This window comes from Branchiostoma lanceolatum, chromosome 3, assembly GCF_035083965.1.
Source record: "Branchiostoma lanceolatum isolate klBraLanc5 chromosome 3, klBraLanc5.hap2, whole genome shotgun sequence".
NCBI classification, from domain to species: Eukaryota; Metazoa; Chordata; class Leptocardii; order Amphioxiformes; family Branchiostomatidae; genus Branchiostoma; species Branchiostoma lanceolatum.
Window position 1 is genome coordinate 7,882,721 of NC_089724.1, and position 22,490 is coordinate 7,905,210.

The 22,490-nt window shown below is 43.1% G+C and overlaps 1 protein-coding gene across 1 annotated transcript; it reads left to right on the top strand.

Annotated features, from left to right (window-relative positions):
• The first annotated feature begins 5,451 nt into the window (after positions 1 to 5,451).
• Positions 5,452 to 18,792, top strand: LOC136429976 (glutamate receptor ionotropic, delta-1-like). The gene is made up of 16 exons (XM_066420171.1): positions 5,452 to 5,640; positions 6,895 to 7,053; positions 7,528 to 7,806; positions 8,612 to 8,820; positions 9,000 to 9,053; positions 9,587 to 9,679; positions 10,056 to 10,217; positions 11,065 to 11,184; positions 11,725 to 11,823; positions 12,405 to 12,596; positions 13,050 to 13,273; positions 13,594 to 13,697; positions 14,267 to 14,483; positions 14,924 to 15,187; positions 16,145 to 16,253; positions 17,050 to 18,792. Exons 1-16 carry the CDS (start codon positions 5,550 to 5,552, stop codon positions 17,233 to 17,235), a joined length of 2,562 nt encoding a protein of 853 aa, XP_066276268.1. The 5' UTR covers positions 5,452 to 5,549; the 3' UTR covers positions 17,236 to 18,792.
• The last annotated feature ends 3,698 nt before the right edge of the window (positions 18,793 to 22,490 follow it).

A 22,490-nucleotide genomic window follows, 5' to 3' on the forward strand; every position in this document is an offset into this window, starting at 1 on the left:
ATAAGAATACAGCTATTCCAGTGTTATCTTTATTGTATGAAAAAGGATTATGAACCATGTTCAATTCGTATCGTAACAGTGCATGCATAGATAGGTCATGGAGTTGATTTTAGACGTTATTCTTGTATCAGCAAATGTTTTCAAAGATGGCCAAAAAATTGACTGAATCGAAGGCTCCCTAGTCCATACATCGAAAGTTATAACATGTAATTCTAAATAAAAATCAGTTCAGATTCTTCAGAAGTGCATGGAAGTAGGCAGGTTGCTCCTGTACATTTGTAAAGTTGTTTGATGTAAGCTGTTCAGTGAACCAAGGTTTGACAATTGCTTGGATAGACACTTCTGTTGTCACAGAAGTTAACAGCCCTTTTTGTGAAGCTCTGGTGCAAAATTGTCATCCAAAAGAGATCAGTTATTCCTTGTAAGTTGGTTACCGGTACAAAATGACCATAGAACAAAATGCGAGTACAACTCTCAAGCTATGACTGGTATTAGGTGTATCCATTTCAAAACTATATAGGGATGTGTACATAACCAGGTTATATTATATATAGTTGACTTTTGCTTTTTTATGTGTGTTAAGAAGAATGCATGAATGACACATGGTCAACGGGTCAAAAATACTGTAAGGATTATATGAGTGCGCAAATACTGACATCAATGATGCCTTGGTACCAGTGCTCAGCAAAGTGACATACTTAGTGTTGTCATCAGCCCTTGATAATGTAGTAAGGCTGAATGTGCAGAATCTGTAGGGCCATATAGAACACATTTTTGTGTGCTTGTAGTATAGTATTCTAAATGTCTATTGAAAAGGTGATGAGGTATTGAACAACGTTTTATCGATACTGAGCTTTGACACCGACATACCAACGTTCTTGTGTGATTTTACAGTCATGTGCCCATAGCTTGTACCTATCACCCCCTGTTTACCTATCTTCTAAACTGTTTGTTCTCAGTTTCCTTCTATGTCCTGACTTCTCCATTCATGGTGTTGTTGTCTCTTCACAGGATACCTGAGCTACAATGAGGTTACTAGTAGTATGATGGGTGGTTGAAGGGACCCTTGTATTCCCCGTCCTACCAGCTCTGCAAGATCACACCAAGATTGCAAATGCTTGAACCAATTTCTAAGAAATAGCTTGCTTGCATTTCGAATCAGGTGGTAAGGGCAGATGTATATGAAAGAAGCATAGTACTTCCCATGGAAGAGAAAAACACTAGTTCTCCTTTTTTGTGGAGACACTTTGTAGGATGTGTATTTAGCATCAAATAAGTACTCCCAGTGGGATGTGGCCAACTGTACAAACACATCATTTTTTTTGTGTGTAATGTCAGCAGACGTTTTCTCAGCATCAACTTCAGCATTGCTTACATGTATTAGGTAGCATATGTATAACGGTCTAATGTTGACAACAACCAGATATATTTGTGTACTTTTACGTAATGTTATTGTATTTTCCGAGCCTGTAGTTGTATGTGTGAGATATTTTAGCTGAGGGATTATCAGGTGGTGGATTCAATGAGTTTAGATCTAAGTCCTAATCGGTATATACATTTTTAACCAGGCTGGCCTATTTTGTAACCGTGTCATACATTGATGAGCCCATAGCACAGACGCGTAGTTTGAATTAAGGAAATACTTTTCGGTACTGCATTTTCCACTTCTACCAGGCAGCTTGTTACATTTTGCCTCATTAATGCTTAATCACATTGTTTTTATTATAAAGACTAACAATATGTTGTTTTAGATCTTATAATAACATTGGTTGATACATCAGTTGTTAGTGTCTCCTAAAAAAAAGTTGCAATAGAGCTCATACTTAACTCTGTAAAGACTGCAAAGCATGAGCAAACATTTGCACTTGTAGGTTCAAACATAATATCGTTCATGAGTTTCACAGCTCAGATTTTGCAAGATGACACCATACTAATAGTAATAATGCTTTTGCAATTTGATAAAAGCTTTTGCATACGCAGCTTTTCGCACATGTATTCCAAACATCTGAGATTTTACCTCTGTAGTAGCTTTATCTTAAGGTTTCATATTTCAGGAAGTGCATGGTAAATAGCCTCAGAAGCTGTAATAACTTGATGTACACATCGATGTGCATACCACGGCTGGTGGACTGCTTGGAACCCATACTTATACATTTACATACATACATACAGTGTAAGGACATATGTTCATTGTCATGTTTATGTTTAGCTGGTGAGGTTTTTTTCCACAGCGGTCTTGTCTGGTGACATCAAATGGTACAACTGTAGCTCCAATCCGGTCTGCTTGGCTCTGTTGTATTCAGTATCTGCACATAAGATATTGGAGTTTCTCTTTTACACAACCAGTAATATATCTCACCTGCTGACGTTTCGATGTCTATCAGACACCTCCCTCAGAGCTTCTGACTGGAGTGCTGCTTCTCGTTGCTATAAGTTGCCCAAGTAGGTGGCGCTTTTGGGGCGAAAGCACAATCCCAAACGTGGCTAAGTTTGTATCCCCCTCGTCCTGGTTCATCACTGGATTTGTCAACACATCAAAATGTAAGTAGGTTAGAGATAAAACCGGTTGTGTACAAGGAAAACTTTAATATCCTATGTTCTACCAACTTGATGAAGTAATTTTCGGAAGAATCTATACAACACTAAGGAAACATTAGCCGTGGGGTATTTGCATTGCCTTGTGCTGTATGGAACAATTCTGGTCGTTGACATTTTCAGCCCAGCCACTACATTCACCAGCGAAGTGCCTAATATCAAATCTGCTTACTTCTAAAACCACAACGAATGCTGGTCAGAAGAGGCACAGCATATGTATTATTTGAAAATTACGTGAAATGGATAATAGCATTGGGTTATCCTCGATATACAGTGAATTATACGGACACCTGTGGTCTGAATGGGGAATGCAGCAGAAGGGTAAGTATGTAACCTCCAGGCAGACGTTAGATTAAATCTCATGAAACATTTCCCTCGCACCGAACTGCATGTGGATAAACGAATTCAAGGTTCGTCCTCGGCTGAGAGACTCTCTGTAATCCATTGTGAGATGGCTGCAGTACAACAGTTAAAGATGTTCATAGTTCGTGGTTAAAAACTGCTGATCGACAAATTTTGCTCTGTGTCACTGACAAGAAGTAGTGATCTGACCGTTTCCAAAACCATAGCCAGTTGCTTGAGTAACTGTTCTATACAACAGTTTATTCCAGGCGATGGATACATGGAATTGTTGAGCCCAAGGGGCTGTAGCAATCATGTTTGATATAATAAAATATGAATATAACCCTTGTTTGGTGGTGGTGTTTTCCGATCCCAGCAGCTGCAATGGTCACCCCTGTGTCGTCACAACGACCAGCATGGTCATGACACATGTGAGGGTCTGATACAATATCTGTGCATGACTTCTTGAATGAATGACATACACCAGATTATTGTCTGTACGGTCATGATTGCTTGTCAGTGTGAATTAGGGGGGGCCGTTATTTGAGTTTTTACATGTATATTCTTGCCATAATTGATAAGGCTGGGTGTTGTCTCAGTGAGTCAGTCCCTTACTAATGCCATGTTGATTTCATTATATGGATGACAGCCGCGCCTACGCATCAATTTTCGTCCGTTACAAAAAAGGAACGTTTTCGACCATACTGTAAATCGTATAAAGCAGCTGCAACTTTAAAAAAAAAGGAATTTCTAAAAGATATTTGGAAAAATGGATTCCAATGTAAAATACCTAAGTCAAGAAGATGTGACAAGAACAAAAATGAAGAATCTATATCTCGGCAAACCATACTCTGTGTTTAGTTTTGTTCATCCGTCCTGACCGCGTAGATTTCATAATGAAGGCAACTTTTTTGCCAATCTTTTTTCATTTTATTCGCCCACGCTCGCATCAGTTTTTGGGGTCTCCAGAGGATGTCATCCCTATAATCAAATCAACATGGCCTTAAATAGAAAAGATCCATCAACGTAGATCCCATGAGGACAAGAGTAAGAGGATGTCTGACATGACGTATTGTGATGATGATGGCTATCAGATCTCAAGTCAACACGAACATTTACGGAATTACAAAACGCAGCTGCTGATCTAGTCTCTACCAGACTAACCACGCTGGCTGTTGAGAGAATAATTTGGCCCCAGGGGAGTTTTGCCACCCAGTAGGGTAACGTACTTTGCTTCCAAGGGGGAAATGTTGAATAGCCTCCAGCAGGCCTTCTTACGGGGGTATGGGTCGTAGGGGAATAATTGTCCAGTAGAGTCAGTCCACCATAAGGTTATTAAAAGCAAATGAAACCCTCTGGTGGCCAAACTTCCTTGGCATATATTCTCCCTACATAGCCCGGTAGTTAGTCTGGTATATTGTCCAAGCACAGGTTTCGGTCTCGAGGGCTAGGGGTGGCCGCAATTTTTACGGAGAGAAACGTTCAAGATGACGGCCACTCCTAGCCCTCTGCTTGGAGATCTAGAGACTAGGGAAATGTTTCCCACCCCACGGATTGGCTCCCCTGCCCAATTATTCGCCCTACCTTAGCCTAATTCTACTGCTCACGCCCCCGAAGGAAGGCCTGGTGCAAGCTAGTGCTAGTCAGTTCGATCGTGGGGCCAAGCTAACCATATCGACAAACATTGCCAGGGCTACAACCCGACCTCGGTGGCCGTGCACGGTTGCGTTCTGTATTCTAGCTGCAAATTTGCCAGATAGACTTGCAAAGTGCATCTGTCTCGTACTAATGCACTACTCAATGATATTATATTGAAAGGAACTAATGAAATTTTGTGTCCCTATAAGTGCACTAACGCAATATAAAGATATTCTCAGGGTTTGGCACATAGTAACGTCATAAATGCCAAGGTCAGAATAAGGAGAAAATGAATTGGTTTGAATGAAGTGATAGATACTATGTGTACGTACCCACATACATGATCATTCTCGTATTTAATAGATACAAGGTGAACAAATACGACATTTCCGAGAGGCAGAGTAGGTCAACATTATTTGCATGTAACCGCTGAGCCAATATCCCGCATTATATATGTATACAGATGTAAGTGCCACTAATTACGGCTGAGTTGAGAGTAAGTACTGCAATCGAACTTCATTGGGCGACATCAAGTTAATAAAACGTTTAGACACTGGGGTCACGCCATGGTGATTTTCGCGTGAATTTTTAGTCATGTATGATCTTGCGGTAACGAATATGGAAAAATCTTATCGTTGTTTACTGTTGTAAAACTATTTTATTTGGGATATGAGATTTTAGCGTGCCCAACGTTACAGATGTTTGGAAGGCTTTGGATATATTTTAAAGCATGAACAAATTTGACAAGGGAAAGTTCACTCGTACATGACTTGTCCGCGTAAACCTTTTTGAATGGAGATCTTTTATACATTTTTCGGTTAGAGTCCGGACAGCCATACCGTGTCGAGAACCACAAACAAGTAATTATATTCATGTGGCCCTAATGGTCACAATTACAAACCTGACGAGTACTGTTGTCGCCGTTCTTTTCCCATCTGCCTGCAATTCTACCACGTACCTCACACATATCCATCATGAAGACCAGAGAAACGCTTCCCCTACTACTGCTGTTATCCCAGGTGCTTTTAGCAACGGTTCCAGCCTCTCTTGGATCAACTGCGATCGGTAAGTAAATGTCGCCATGCCCTAGTAGAGGGCCCCATGTCATAGTGAAACGTGCATATGGTCAAGTAAGTCCCTACGCAGCAGATATTCCCATGTCCTGCATGCATAGGGGTTCATTGGGAATTCTTGTCTAAACTGCTAGTATCAAAGACATTGGTTGAAGACTAATCTCCACCGGTGACTTTGGATACTGCCTTACCACCGATAGATCTGCTTGGAGATTAGTTGAAGACAACGTCGAGAATATTATGTCAAACAAGTGGTTGCAAGTAGATCTGGTCTTGATGGTGTAACGTAATCTTTGGACGCAGTGCACGAGGGAATGCTTCTATTTTCCTGAATAGCGCTGTTCTTGTGATTTTTTAAAAGAGGTTGATAGTTGTTTTTTTCGTACGCAATGTTTTTACCACTGAATTCAGAACCTAACTGCGATGTGTCATTTGAACTCTGGCCTGTTGTGTTTCGCAATGCCCCAAATTGCGCATAAAGTCTATTCCGAAATGCCAACTGTCATTAACGATCTTAGGAAATGTCTATCATTCGTCCGTGCCTGCAGTGACAATAATGTAGTAAACCACAAAACTACTCTTTATCAGTCTGATCTACATGGCCTGGAGATAACGCTGATAGAGAGTGGGGAAGTAATGTACAGAACCCTTAGTACCAAACGGCACGTTTTGTTGTAGCGTTTTGTACAGCTCTCCAGTGGTGCGCGTTTTATCTGCTCGCCCCACCAGCCAACAGTGAAAAACGCGCACCACTACAAAGACGTACAAACTACCGAAAAAGACGTGCAAAACAGCCATACATCTACTTGGAGATCATATCAGCCAGCTTTCAAATTCTTGGAAATTCTATATTGCTTCATTAGATATTCAGAAGATACTGTCTGTCTCAGGGTTCTAGCTAGCTTGAAGTTTTGACGGAAAGATCCTACAAAAGTCTTCTTTTTCCTGTCACCTTGTACAAACGTCTATCAATTTATTCAAATTTTGACATGATTTACATTTTTACATGGATTTTGTCTGTCAAGGTTGATGGAATAGTCAATTTTGTTTCCTTCATATGCAACATAATTCCGCAAATGATGGAATGACTGGTTAGCTATTAGAAACCTGGCCTGTCTTGTTTCTGACTAAAAAAAAATATATCTCGATGGAAGAGCATTGTGCAGGATATCCATGTACTTTTAATGAAACCGTATATGATAAGCGTCTAGACCTGTAGCCATGTACATGTGTACCGTTACTGCAGGTGTGATTCTTGACGACTCCGCCCAGATCGACGATGATGCTCTCGCGAGACTCTTCGCGAGAGTTGACGTGGCCGATGACGTCAACGTTACAGATGAGGGCCTCAGACCAGTCGTGGCCCGCATCACAGGGGACGATCCGTCAGCAGCTATCTGGCAGGGTAATTATCGAAACTCCCCCTTCATTACATTGATGATGGCAATACAGAATACAAATATGCAAAAACAATATATCATTCTTTCTCCCATCTTTCATCTCTCCCCCACATCTTTTTGGCATTCGAATTCTCCCTCTTAAGAAGTCCCATCTTCTTTTATAGTTTCTTTGTCATTCGGAATTCCTGCCTTCCACTATTAAAAACCTTTGCTACCAAATTGACTGTTTCTTCAATGGCGTGCTCTATACAAGCTGGCACCATCTAGCAACGCCTCCTTTCAAGCTCCATGAACATTGCAACCAATTGCACGATAAACGAATACTCTTTGACTTATCAAAAAGGACTTAACATACAGCTTACTGTCGAGACCATGGAACTTATCATTGTAGAATTTCATCGGGTGCATGACAGAATGATATAGAAGTGATACTTTTGGCATTATTCGACTAATAAAGTAGAAAATCGGTGTTCTTTCAGGATGTCGGCTGGTAGAAGAAGGTGTGTTGGCTCTTCTAAGCGCGACTGGATGCCGGTCGTTATTGGTGATCAACAGCGTGAGCGCCACCTTGCGGATTCCTCATATCGCTACACCCGTCCGGTCCTGTCCGGCGGGGGTGATGCCCGGTCACGAGAGCAGCGCTCTGCCCTACACGTTCAACATGCGGCCTAGCCCGGAAGTGCACGCGCATGCGCTCAGAGACATGCTCAACACCTTAACGTGGACCATGGTCACGTTCTTGTACGATCATGACGACGGTGAGCGGTTTCTTTATGGCCTGGTACATTTGTATTTTCTATTGTAAAGTATATATACATGTCACGTATAATCTTCAAGCAGATCTAATGGTTGCGAAGACTATCCAACTGGCAAAAGTTTATTGCAACCTAAAACTTCTTTTGCAACCTTAGGTTGCAATAAAAAAACTTCTTCTGCCAGTTGGAAACCTTAGTTGGAAACCTTAGGTTGTAATAAAAACTTTCTTCTGCCAGTTGGATACGGTCTTCGCAACCATTAGATCTGCTCAGAGATTATGTTACGTACACTATGGGTGATTTCTATTGGGAATACTAGTATGTTGTTCATAGTCTGTATAACGCGAACTCCCGCTGTCCGGGACTTCTATGGCCCCTACCCGCTGACCGCTATAAGCGCGATTAAATCAGGCTATGTTGTTCCCATAAGTGGTAGCATCTTTATGGTATACTTTGAAATAACCGGTCAGCGGGTAGTAGTATGAAATCCAACGTGTCATACTTAGCATGCTGGCACCAGTGTAATTATAACTCAGTGTGCCAGTTGTGTGCTATAATGGCCCGGAGAGTTGTTCCTCGAGATTTCATCAAATGACAATACATGTAGTATTTATAAACTCAAGATTTGGGTGTTATTTAAACTCACTCTATATGTATAAATCACTAGAAAAACGCCAAAAATACCTCGAGCTTTTTTTAACGGAATGAGAGTCAGACAGTCAGGAGAAATTAATCTGCACCTGCAGTAGAGCTCTGTCATTGTTATACCAGAATGTGGCAAATTCGTTGTTGTTGTTGTCGTCTGCAGGCCTGACTGTGATGAAAAACCTGTTGGAAGCGTTAGCCGATGACGGTAAGCCGCTGAAGGCCGTGTTCCTGAAGATAGAGTGGGACACGGAGGAGGACCTGGGCCGGACGACTGACGAGCGCGTACGAAACCTGCTGGAACAGGGGATCAAACCCAACTCCTTCATCGTGTATGGCCGGTCCGCTCTGGCAAGGACCCTTCTGCAGAAGGTAACGGTCGCTACGTTGCACTTTATTCCCCTCTCTAATTCATGTCTTACCTACACTCAACTACCAGTTCCACCAACGCCTCACATATCACTGATCAGCATCTGTCAAAAGAGGCCGAGAGAAAAAATTCTTCATAATGAATATATAGTATTTGTTTGACGTAATGTTATGTGTTCCAGGCGGACAAATACAGCCTACTGACAAGGGAAACTCAATGGATAATCCTTCAGGAGGTAACGTTACTCTTAATTTAACATATATATATCTATCGTAACCTTACTGCCAACCACAACCGACCTTGCTCCCAACCGGCTCGGAATCTCGGAAGCTTGGGAGTGGTCGGGAGTCCATGGTCGGTACCATTTACAAGTCAAGACAAGAATAGAATAGATCCTTACGCTTTATCCAAGTTTCCAAGATGTAATTGAGAGCGTGGATTATATACAAAAAATTACGTTTTTTTGTACATTCTCAACCTCAAGCTTAAGCTTGAATGAAACGCCAACCTGATTGTTTCCATACCAGTGGTATTAATTATAGACCGACATGTTCACATACTTCATGCATGATACAAAGTCCTAGATATTTGCAATTTTTGCACTTCATTGAATATGTCTTTTGAGAAGTTATGTTTTGTTACGGGTTAATCCTCTATTTCGGGTAAAGAAACTTTAGCTAGGACGCGTGTAATATAGACGACGTTTGCAACAGAACACAAACATGTTGAATAGATTGTGTATTGACTATTGCCTGTTCTTCCCCCCAGGAGTCCGTCCAGGTGCCAGCTCTGTTCGCTACAGGGATTGTGACGTTTTTCAGGCTGACGTTCTCCCGAGCCACCTACTCACCGCACAGCAAGGTATGGTATGTGGGGAGGGTTCTGCTTTTAGCAATCTACCGCCTAAAAATCGTGACCATAGCATGTCAAGAACACGAGATATCAAAACCGAAAGTTCCACTGCAGTATCCAGAGAAGCCGATAGATGGCCCAAAATCTAATCATTTCCAGTTTTTGTCATATTCTACCATCACACCAAATATGAAACCAATCCATCCAGCCATTCTTGAGTTATCTTGTTGACCAACAGAAATACAGACACACAAACAAACAAACACAAAAACGCTGCCTAATATTCAACCTCCATGACATTTCATGGAGGTAATTAGCATGTAGGTTGAAATCAATGTTACCATCTCCAGTTGTACATTGACGTTTTACCGCTCATATTTTGCAGGTCCATTCCCTGTACATGCAGGATGCGGTGTCCTTACTGCGAGAGTCGGTGTCAGAGGCGCACGCCTCGGTAGCGTGGGCTCCCTCCTCCCCGGCCTCCTGCGGGTTCGGCCCGAACAAAGTCCTGAATGAGGACCGGAAACTCACCAGCATCCTCGCCACGGTACGTTGTACCACAGTCTGTACTTTGTTCCAGACAACTTTCAATGGTTAAGGCAACCCAAGCAATTAGGGCCCGAAAGTCGGATTTTGACAGTCAATTCATTTAGTCATTTCTATACATGATTAGATCAAACAGCAATATCATAATGTATAGCGACGTCCATCATGCAAAAATACGACCGTCGTTGTGATGTGAGAACTCCCTGAAAAATCGTCGCCGGGGTTTTGGTAGGCTCGCGAAACTATGGGATCATCGTTTTTGCGCGGTTTTAAAATACTCAAAGTATGACGTTATTACGCAAATGTGCTAAATAGTGTAAAATCGACTATCCCATGCATTCTTCCGAGAAATGTTTGGATTTAAAAAAATGCTATTTCTTATTTTATTCCTCATCATGAATTACTCGCGAATTCTGTCTTTGCATTTCCTGCAATGCCACGGGACCAACTTTAGACCTGGGAAGCCAACCTTCCCATCCTGCCAGTGTACGGAACCAACGAGCCAACCTTCCTAAATCCTGCCAGTCTCCGGTTACACCAGATTCCGACTCACATCCTCTCACTAATAATGATGTAATAGCAAAATAACTACGGACACACTACTCTCAAATCAAAGGAATGGGCCATGGGTCCGACTTGTTTTTGACGTGTTTTTCGGCGTTTTTTGTTGGGCTTTCTCTTTTGTCCCGTTTTCTTTATGCCGCAGTCCTCTGATTGGAGAGTACGAACACACACCACGACAAACAAACAAACAAACAGACCGAGCACAATACCTTCGTTTTCACTAGTTTAGATAATTACACCAAGAGATGTTCACAGCCTGTATTTTCTTATTACCTTTCCCATAGAGTAAGACCACCGGTCTGTCCGGTCCGATCCAGTTTGACGAGGCGGGTTGGAACAACTTGTCCAGATGGGAGATCATCAACGTGGAGTTCATGGCCAAGAACGGGACGTTAGCGCACAAGGTCAGTCCAAGGTTACCATGTAGCCATTCAGAGGTCATGGGTTCTCGGTATGCAGTACAACACCCTTAATACTTTAGAATGGGATTAAGAGAGACCCGTGAAATGAAAGCTGGTACATACATGTCTATAGCGTTGTGTGACTCTATCGGATGAAAGTGATGGCTCGCAAGGTAACAGTTACTCAATTTCAAGCAGCTGGATAGATTTAGAAAACGGTCAGACGTCTAAGGTAGCCTCCACTACCTTTCGCAGGGGCTGGATCTGTCGCTCGCACTGTTCAAGTCACTGACGAAAGCAGATAGTGGATACTACCTGAAACGTCTGACCGTTCCCCAAGTCTATCCAGTTGCGTGGAGAAGGGTTACGTTTCGTATTGTATTACCTGGATACCTAACATTTATTGGCAGAAGTCTGTACTGTGCAGCAAATGGTAAAACAGACAAAAGTACCATGTTGTAGCAGGAAAAGACTAGGAAACAATGTCACGAAATTCGACATATGCAGCCATGTCGTTGAAATTATCCATCCCTGCTGTTCCAGATCGGTAGCTGGGACGCTGAGAACGGACTGCAGCTGAAGGAACCATTGTTTACCCGTCACGCCGTCACTGACCGGCTGCTTAGGGTGTCCGTAGTCGTGGTGAGACCGTCTTCCCTTCTATGATGTGGTGCACACATTGATGATCATTAAGTCACATTCATTAAGGTACACATTATGAATTTGAAAGCAAATTCATAATGTGTACCTTCACATGATCTAGCCTAACAAGCTGCTGCTCTGTTTACTATCAACTACTACAAACACTACTACAGACACATTCTTATATACATGATATATGATGGCCAGCTCCTCCAGCTCTGTCCTGCCACTTGCTACATACCTGATGTAATCCAACACCAAAGGGTGTCTGCTACTTAACCAGTAACCACGGCGACAGCCGTCTGGTTCAGGTCATTAACCTTATTGTTTGGCGAAGAAGAGGAGGAAGAAATGGAGCAAAAGCAATATTTTTCCCGTCCACGAAGGAAAACATCAAAAAGAGTCTTGTGATCAATACATCATGATCATGTCCCACCAGACCTCCAGGAAAATACGTAGAAGCTCTTAGACGGTTACTTTTATTTCAAGATGGGATTTTAAATCTGATTCGATCTACAGAGGCAAACACCAGACATAACCCCGATTCAACTACTCCATTTCACGTACATGTTCCTCCCCAGGAAGAGCCGTTCGTGATGAAGCGCGAAACTCCGGCAGGCCCGGTGTTCTACGGTTTCTGTATCGACATCCTGGACCAGATGGCGAAAGACCACAACTTCCGCTACGACATCTACGAGACTCCGGACAGGAAGTTCGGCGTGCAGCTCGACAACGGCAGCTGGAACGGAGCCATCGGGCAGGTGCTGGCCAGGGTAAGTTGTATCATACTTCTGTTTCAAATAAGTTGGATCCGGGAGACCCCGGATCGAATCCCGGGAAGGGTATCCTTGTCGGAGCTGCACCGTCTTTCGGAAGAGACGAAAAATGGGGGTCCCATGTTCGAGGAGGTGCCTCGAGTGCGTTACAACAGCCTCATTACTCACATGGGTACCTACTGGCTGAAATTATACAACCTGGTGAAGATGTTCTTATCTCGCCCTCGGAGAACAGCGTTCTTAATGTGACGTCTACACTGGCGCACCGCCTTGCGTTTTTCGCCAGAACTGTCGAATTTTTTTGGTACTTTTCATCAGCACATTGTTCAAGAAAAGGATGCGAAAAGGAGGATACACTTTAACTGAGCAATTGTTGATTTCAAAACACGCTACGTAAATATTTTTTCAACAAGTCTCCAATACGTGATCTTAATTGCCTCCTTATCCCAGCACGCAGACATCGCCGTGAGTGACCTGGTCATCTCTGCCCAGCGGGAGGAAGTGGTGGACTTCACCAAGCCGTACCTGGACTACGGCGTGCGGCTCATCCTGAAGAAGCCGGTGGACAAGGAGCAGAACTGGTGGGGCTTCCTGGCGCCGCTGGACGGCACGGTGTGGTGGTCCATCCTCGGGGCCGTGTTCAGCGTCTCTGTACTGCTCTACCTGCTCCACAGGTAAGGGTGTTGTTTATGGTCATCATCTTCGCCTAGAAACTCATGTTTCCGTCAGCGTTCGTGTGTGTGTGCACACTCAACGATTATAGTTATTCATCTGCTGGTGCTCTTTAAGTATGCACTGCAGAAGTAGCATGAACGCAAAAATATGTTTAGTTAAAGGAAAATCGTTGTCAACATCTTTGAAAATTTCCTTTATCCACGGCCACCAACACCAAATTATATCATAGTCACGACAAACACAAATAGGAGTTGTTCACACTCAACCGTTTACTGTACTTGATGCCGATAGCCTAACCATGCATGCATGTTGTGTTCAGGTACAGTCCTTACGGCTCCTACAAGCAGCCGCACGGACCAGAGAAGCACCATTCCGACCTGAAGGAGACAGTCTGGTTCATCATAGGGTCACTCATGCAACAAGGTACTGTTCATCATAGGGTCACTCATGCAACAAGGTACTGTTCATCATAGGGTCACTCATGCAACAAGGTACTGTTCATCATAGGGTCACTCATGCAACAAGTTACTGTTCATCATAGGGTCACTCATGCAACAAGGTACTGTTCATCATAGGGTCACTTATGCAACAAGGTACTGTTCATCATAGGGTCACTCATGCAACAAGGTACTGTTCATCATAGGGTCACTCATGCAACAAGGTACTGTTCACCATAGGGTCACTCATGCAACAAGGTACTGTCTGCTCTCTAATGTCTGCCAGTGGTGCCAGCTGGTACACCGATATGGTACTACACTCCGTGTGTACTCGTGCCAACATCATAGTGAGGAACCATTGTAGCAGTAAGAAGTACTATAGGAGCAATATCTAGCTCCTCTATATTACTACTGCCTTCAATCAGAACGTGTTGGCAGCTACGTTTTCTTTGTAAAAAAATCATGCGCCAAGATTTCCTCTCAGGACCTTGCCTCCAAACGTCCTTTCTTCACTTTATACACGTTGATGATCACTTGATTTTGCCTTTCCTGAAGGTGGCGAGCCCATCCAAAACTTCATCTCTGGGCGCATCCTGAGCGCGTTCTGGTGGTTCTTCGTGCTGATCATCATCGCCACCTACACGGCCAACCTGGCGGCGTTCCTCACCGTGTCCCGCATGGACATCCCGGTCCGCTCGGTACAGGACCTGGCTCAGCAGGCCAAGATCAAGTACGGCACGGTCAGAGACAGCAATCTGCAGTCGTTCTTTAGGTAACGCTGTACTTTGTTGTCAAGGCTAGTGTCGACCGTAATCTACAAGCAGATCTCATCGGGGGCAAAATCGTATCAGTCAGCCAGAATCTAAGGGCTTGGCTGAAGATTCTGGCTGGCTGGCTGATACGATTTTGCCCCCGTGGAGATCTGCTTGGTTGTGCTGGGTAGCGCTGTATTGTGTCGTGCTGCGTTGCTCTGAGCTATGTTGTACATGTGTTGTGTTGTATTGTGCTGTGCTGTTTTGACGTTGTGTTTTGCTATCATGGTGACGTTGTGTTGTGTTGTGCTGTTTTGACGGTGTGTTTCGCTATGGTGACGTTGTGTTGTGCTGTGCTGTGCTGTACTGTTTTGACGTTGTGTTTTGCTATGGAGATTTTGTTGTGTTGATGTTCTACGGTGTTAACGTTGATATGGTGTATCATCATGTGTCGTTTCAGGTCCCGGTCGCAAGAGGGCGGCATGTACGAGCGCATGTGGAACTTCATGGTTGGTTCCGAGCCCTCTGCCTTCGTGGACACTACAGTAGAAGGGCTGGAGAGGGTTCAGAAGGGAGACTACGCCTTCCTGTGGGACACCGCCGTGCTGGAGTACGAGAAGAACCGCAAATGTGACCTGATTATTATCGGAGATCCGTTCTACAAGGGCGGCTACGGCTTCGCCATGCCACGTGGTGCACCCTACAGGGATGACCTGTCTATGACGTAAGTATCGATGTCATCAAAGATGGCGGACAAACATGCAAACGTTCCCAGGGGACGGAGGTATCGACGTCATCAAAGATGGCGGACAGGCATGCAAACGTTCCCAGGGGACGGAGGTATCGACGTCATCAAAGATGGCGGGCAGGCATGCAAACGTTCCCAAGGGATGGAGGTATCGACGTCATCAACGATGGGGACAGACATGCAAACGTTCCCAGGGGTCGCAAGTTTTGACGTCATATTGAATGGCGGACAAACATGCAAAAGTTCCCAGGGGACGTCGGTATTGACGTCATCATATATGGTGTACAGACATGCAAACGTTCCCAAGGGACGGATTAACAACGTCATCAAAGATGGCGAACAGTCATGCAGACGTTCCCAGGAGCAGAACATAAGTTACATAACGTAATATCAACGTAATCATGTTTTTCCCCTCTGATTATCCTGCATGTTTCGTTGAACATCAACTAAGCATACAGTAAAACCCAATGAGTATGTAAACGGCAAAAGATGGCATTACCCTTTCAGCAGGATTTGAATGCAACAAATGCTTTCTTATTTGCCCGATGTTTAATTTCGATCTTTCAAACACATTTATAAACAACTATAAAAGAAACAAACAGACCTCCTAGACTGTAAACAGTGGTGAGTTCAACATCATCAATTCAGTTGCTGAACTAGTCCCTACAGCACAAATGATGTTGCTGCTATTTCGTATCCTATGACACACCCCAAGGGTTTCCATGTATCTAGTACGTTATCTATCATGATTGTCTTGTTGCAATATTTGATAAAGAATAAAGAATGATACGTTGATGAAGGTTAGACATCCAGGTAATAAGATACGCCAAAAATAGTTACTCATGACAAGCAACTGGATAAAATGTTATCCAGTTGCTTGAGTAACTATTTTTGGCGTACTAAGAATGACCACCTACTATTTTTTTTTACTAGGATCCTGCGAATGCAGGGCAGCGGTCACATAGAGAAGCTCCAGACAAGATGGTGGACCACTAACAGCACGTGCTCAGACGAGGAGGCCACCATGGTAGAGACCACAAAGGTATGGGCTCATATCTCTTACCTCCTTTTCAACGACTGGAGTTATACTTAGTATAAATGCGCGTGTTTTGCTCTCCGACTAGCCCAACGTCTTTGTCCTGTTGACGAGCATTGATACTTACACCTATACAAAAATGATTTTAAAAATGGCAAATTGCAACTGTCAGGAACGGTAAGTTAGCTGTACTTATCTTTCAAAGGACGAAAACATATTAGGATGTATTTTTCCCACGCAACACTATACAGTCAAACCTGTACAAGTGGCCATCTCTACATAAGGACCACCAGGCCAATGTGACCACTTTTTTATGCATGGTCCCTTAGATGATTTTCCCCATCGACACAATCATTAAGAATCCTGTCTATGTAGTGTCCACCTGTTAAAATAGGCCAGATATTTTCGGTGCTTGGATCAAAATTGGAAAAATGGGTCCTGCCGGACAGTTAGCTGGCTGGGTTTTTTGTACTTTGGGGCGTGACCCCTACGTGGCCCCGTGGGACACCCTGCGGCTTCCGGGCTATTTTTGAGCACGGCCGGGGCCCTGGGAGTTCTCAACACGGGGTTAAAATCAACACGGTAAAACAAATATGCGCCGTGAGGTAATCGTGAGAACACCGAGAGGTACCCTTTCGTTGTCCCCGCAGTCCACCGAGACAAATTTGTATCTTCGGTGCCCGGCCGGGACTACACCCCCTACGGGCACCGGTGCAGATATGACCATAGCATAAGTGGTCTTGTTTTGACTCAATTGCAAAATGCATGTTTATACATGTCTAATGCTCTGTTTCCCCTCCAGGTTGAGTTTGTGGGGATGGCGGGCGTGTTTGCCGTCCTGTTGATGGGGTGTGCCCTGTCTGTCATCGCGCTCTTTCTGGAGCTGGCCTGGCACTTATTCGTGACCAGACCCCGCGACACTCCGGACAGGCACAGCCCGGCAGAAATCCCGCCACCACAGCTACCGAACGGAGACCTGTTCGTCTGAGCGCGCATGCGCAGAACACAGAGGTTGCCAAGTAGCCTTTCAGGCCTCGAGGGGGGGGGGTACATTTCAGCTTCTCTGGAGTTAGTGGCTTACCAAAGAAGGCAAACTGGCAAAGTCAGCATTTTGAAGCCTAGTGAATCTGTACCGCTTTATTTTGAAAATTAATCGCTTATCAAAAAAGAGAAAAGTTAGCATTTTGAAGCCTAGTGTGAATTTGTGCAAGAGTTATCCGCTTACCAAAGAAGGTTCGGTCAGCAATTTGAAGCCTAGTACTGGGGCTAACCTGCTGTTTTACCGGATAGCCCTTCCTTTTAATTTGCCAGTAACCAGTCGCACACTGCCCGAGAAGCCTGTTCACAGAGGCTACCGGCTCACCAGGGCTCGAAATATCTCACGTCCTCTTGATAGTCTGTAAGACGTTAGATTTTGTAGACATTCATTTGATGAATATTGTCATCTGTTCACTGGGACACATTGTTATCATTTTCATAAAAACCTTGGCTTCACGCACATTCCTACCGCACATATATTCCCATCCGCCAAACAGATAAGCAGTACTAGAGCCCACATGGCACGTTGATTGCAAACCTGTTTCGCATCAGCATTCAAGCAAACATGCATATTGTTGTCTTAGCGTTGAAGGGCACATGAGCAACACATTAATATTGATGATAAAGATTAAGCGATTGTTTTTTTACAACCAGGCAAAATGTAGCAATGGTGATAAGCTCGCTTACCGAGCGTGAATGTGAGACTAGCAGGATTGTAAATTCATAGGTTTTCTGTTATTTTATGGTACGATCAGTGAGTAGAGGTGTGAATTTATATCTTTTTTTTTCATTCATTTTACTCGGTGACACTCCCCTGCCATCGCCTCTAGAATCCCCAGTCTGTAGTATTACTGCTTGAGCCATGATCGCTGAATGGCGTAGACTTATTCCACCGCGCTGACATACTCCATTCAATGGAATGTGTTAGTTTCTAGAATCTAGGTCAACCATATGAATGGCGCTCTCCAGAATTCATTGAGAAACCCGGCGGGACGAATTCATTATGATCTCTGCGCTGCTGTTGAGAGCGAAAATAGGAATGTTCTGCCGTGTACCTGTCCTTGGTACTGAAGTACAAATGACATTTTAATCAATGCAGCTGTTATTGCAATGGTTTGTCTCACCAGATATACGTTTAATATGCAGATGAATTCACATATTTGATACACCAAACGACTGTGCATACATTAACACACAGCTAGTGGGGTAAATAAGGTTGTATCATTTTGTAATCAGCTTTAGATAAACGCAGTGGGAGGCGTACGGGTAGAATGTTTCTAGAATTAGCATTTCTTACGTAATGCAAGTTCTTTAGGCCACTTGTTCAACACGGGTGAGGAACATCTGAATTTTTGATCTGATAAAGTACTATAGGAACATAAAGAGAAATTAAGCTAAGTAATGCATATTGGCGATATCTGTTACAATAAGGATAAAAGACCGTAATCATAGAATACATTTCTCTGTGAAATAGGAAAATGAAATAAAAAGTTGCACATGTCGTTAAGTGTGGTTTGTTGTGTGCGTTGATTCTTTATATCCTCGAAGAAAAATAGATATCCTGTCCCCCCCTCTGGATGTTTCAGATGGATTGATCTTTACGTAAACGTGGCCCAAATCTAGTTCACAGCACCAGATGACGTCAGAGGTTCAAGGCTGCGGGGCCTCAGGGTCTGGGCGATATGGAAACATGGAAGCTGGTGGAATATTCACAGCAAAAATAACAAGAGGTAAAGCAGCGTGCCTGTGTTGTTTTGCAAAACCCGCAAATTATACACAGTGTTAACACAAAGAAGGAAAAATACAACGATGCCATATTTGATTTCCAATGAGAAATGACTATGCAATGTCAAAGATTATGTCAAACATTTACATAGGTGTTAAACTGATTAGGTGGGTTCCTATTTTGAGATTTAAAAAGAAAACGACTTTAAGATAGTATAACCCACGTTGAGGCTGGTTGATATGAGTCTTAACAAATCTTGTCACTAAGTGAACGTAAGAAGCATATATCCTGTACGTAGCCAAAGTCTACAATGTAGTTTTCACGACGTTGCGGTGAAAACGACAGAATCCCCTTACGAAGTTAATCGCGGCATCGACCTAGTTGTTTCCTCAACTGCATCGCCTTACGCACGATCGGGCGGTACAGCGGCCTTTTGTATTTATGATATCTCACTGACGCATTTTCCTTCACCACATATGTCGAATTTCCGGCGGAAAATCACTGTTTTATTGACAGTTCGAGATGGAACAAGTAGTGATAAAAAGGGGGCCGCGATTAATTTTTACAAGGGAAATTTGCCATCCTTGCCTGGGAGCAATTCGTCAATATTTGACTAATTAGTCTCAAAGCGATTCACCTGTGTGTGCGCCATGTGAGCACTCATAAAGAAAGGCAGGGGGAGTCGCAAAACTCCATTCTTCTTCTAGGTGATATTCCAGGAAAAACGAAGCAATGTCGCTGATATGATTACGAAGTAATTATGTATCTAAATTGACCAAGAAGCGTTTGTGTCATGGTGAAAGCATCGCGAGTATTTCGCGGTTTATTATGAAGATAGCCATTCACAAATTTACTGTATTCATAGTTGTAAACTTTCCACATGTGGGATATGCAGTGAAACAAATGGAATTTCGTCTGCACCCGACAGGGGGTTATAGTTTGAAACACCCCCCTTCTCCCATTGCTATAATGAAGACCTCGTTGCCGGGTAATCCAACTGGCGGCCTGCCATGTCTGACGTCACTCTGACGTCATCAGGCAACCGAATCTTTCAATCTCGCCAACGCGCCCTTAGAGAGTTGGCCTTTCACTTGAAAACGGTGCGCTAAATATCGACTCCTCCAAATCAACGGAGCTGCCATGGCTGGGGCCAGAATTAGAAACATGTCAAAGAGATGATATGCGCATTGACTCGGTCACCCCCTTTTGACGTCATCTTTCATGACATCAACTCTATTCTAATTGCTCATTATTTATGCAAATGACCAAGGCAACATGCGGTGTTAGTGACGAAAGTGAAAAAAATGACTTACATCACAATAAATGACTTGAAACGTCTTCTGACGTCTAAATTGCAGTCTTGTATTTTTTCCTGCTGTTTTCCTGATTTAATTCGGAGAGGAGGGTAGGTAAACTGGGGCACCAGCTGGAGGTAAGTCGGCCGATCGATGGAATATGTAACATAGATGGAATTCAGATGTGGAGGGCGCTCCAAAATTCGCATAACGAGTATTTATCCTACGCTTATCATGACTGTAGTTAACACAGAGCACAGTTCACAATTTGGTGTCTCAAATTTTTAAGTCAAATTCCTATCCTCCATACGATGTGATAGAAATTAAAATAAACAGCGATATGCTCAATAAAAATAAAGATGTAAATCTATTGTAGACTCAGCACCAAGTTAAACTCGTTGACTTTGAATATGTTGTCCTTGAAATTTGCAAATGATTTATAGAATCATCAAAATAACCAGTTTTATAATTGAACGCCGTGGTGCTATTAGTACTGTTGCTGCTGCAGAGTTACTACTGAGGGACAATCCAAAATTCATTGGTAGTGATATTTCTACTTCTTGCCTTAACTGTAGCGCACCCGATGCTAGCCACAGGCTACTCCTCCTCCTTTTCCTTTTTCATCCTGTCGGACGATCGGTTCAGCGTCGATGGACTCAGCATGCAATGTTGAATTTCTTAAACACTGTTCTTGAGTTGAGCCCTTGACGTGAACAAGAAGGCAGGGTATAGTGATGACAGCTTGCCTTAGGACTGCCACCACTCTCTCCACCATCCATCAGCAGGCAGGAGGCAGAACATATCAGACGTCCCGTCCAAGTTGGATTACTACTAGTATATTATACCATAGATCGTTAGATATGTTCTTATTTGATCAATATCGTAACGTTTATACGTTTTGCAAATATTTTCACAAAGCTTTCCGAAAACCCACTGACAGGCTGAGGATTCTAATCGCTTGGAGGAGGGAAAGGATTTTGTCACTCCTCCTCAACTCGGGGATTCAATCATTCACGAAGTGCGTCAAGTCTAGCCTTAAGCCTTGGATAACACTTAACCGCCAAACACTCTTAGTCGTCGCCGACATTTGATACCCACCAAAACGTCGGCCTGGAAAAAAAAAACACCTCGTGCGTCAACCCAAAGTTTAAATACGGTTTAGAGTTTCTGTCGATTTCGTCATCTGGCGCGTTGATGCATAAGATCGGAAACGGTACTTAACGCTTGTTACGACAAAGGCGCCGTGCTCTCCTCCTAACTTACGCACGCTCTCTCTTCACCGACGTAATGCCGAGAGACTCGATTTGTTTTTATTTGTTTTGGTCGTTTCTTTTTCGCGCGGTTGGTAGAATCCGTGATCAAATTTGTTTCATACACTATTAATGTAAAGGAAACATTAATGTAAAGGACACACTGACGAATATCGTATGACAACCTTTTTTTCTTTCTAAAATCTAACATTATGATATCAAATTCTCTTGATCATGATTATCATTTATCACCATAGTTATCGTTATATCAGCCTTTAACGTTATCACCATTTATCAATTGTAGTTTAACATTTGATTATGGAAAATGACAAAATTGTACATAACATAACGTTTGTTAAAAACAGCTGTAAACAATTAGTCAGAGACATATAATGTATATGTACATGAATACCAAAGCATATAATGTGCACAAGTCAGCATAAAACCGATGGTGTGGTACTGGTTGAATTCGTTAGATTTCCATCATTGGGCTGAGGAAATGTATCAGATCTCTTCTTGGCCCTTACAATAGTTTGCTGGAATTCTTAAACCCATCAGTTGACTACACTTCCATCTCGAGCTCTTCCACTAGACTCAACCGGTTGTTTGGAGATACGGTTTTAGAGCTTGACTACACATGGCAAATGGTTTGCCATAGAGGACTTAGCAAGCCAACTAGAAAGGCAACATTTGCGAGCAAATACAGCATGTTTAGCCATACTCCTCGCCATGCAAAAAATGGACTCTCCCCAAATAACAATGGACCATTCTAAAATACTTGCACTAAAAAAATGAATCACCCCAGTCCAAAACTGAGTCTTCCAGTAGCACCTCAACACAATATGGACCAGTCCACAACCATATCCACTAATTGATTAACACTTCTGCTAAAGAATGGACTTTTTCATAATCATTCCAGCTCAAAATTGAAAGA

What these genes read in the sequence shown, in the direction of transcription:
- LOC136429976 (XM_066420171.1), top strand. Translation starts at nt 5,550, where the DNA reads ATGAAGACCAGAGAAACGCTTCCCCTACTACTGCTGTTATCCCAGGTG. An exon ending in TCTTGGATCAACTGCGATCG is followed by an intron (nt 5,641 to 6,894) that starts GTAAGTAAATGT and finishes CCGTTACTGCAG; the next exon opens with GTGTGATTCTTGACGACTCC. An exon ending in AGGGATGACCTGTCTATGAC is followed by an intron (nt 15,188 to 16,144) that starts GTAAGTATCGAT and finishes TTTTTTTACTAG; the next exon opens with GATCCTGCGAATGCAGGGCA.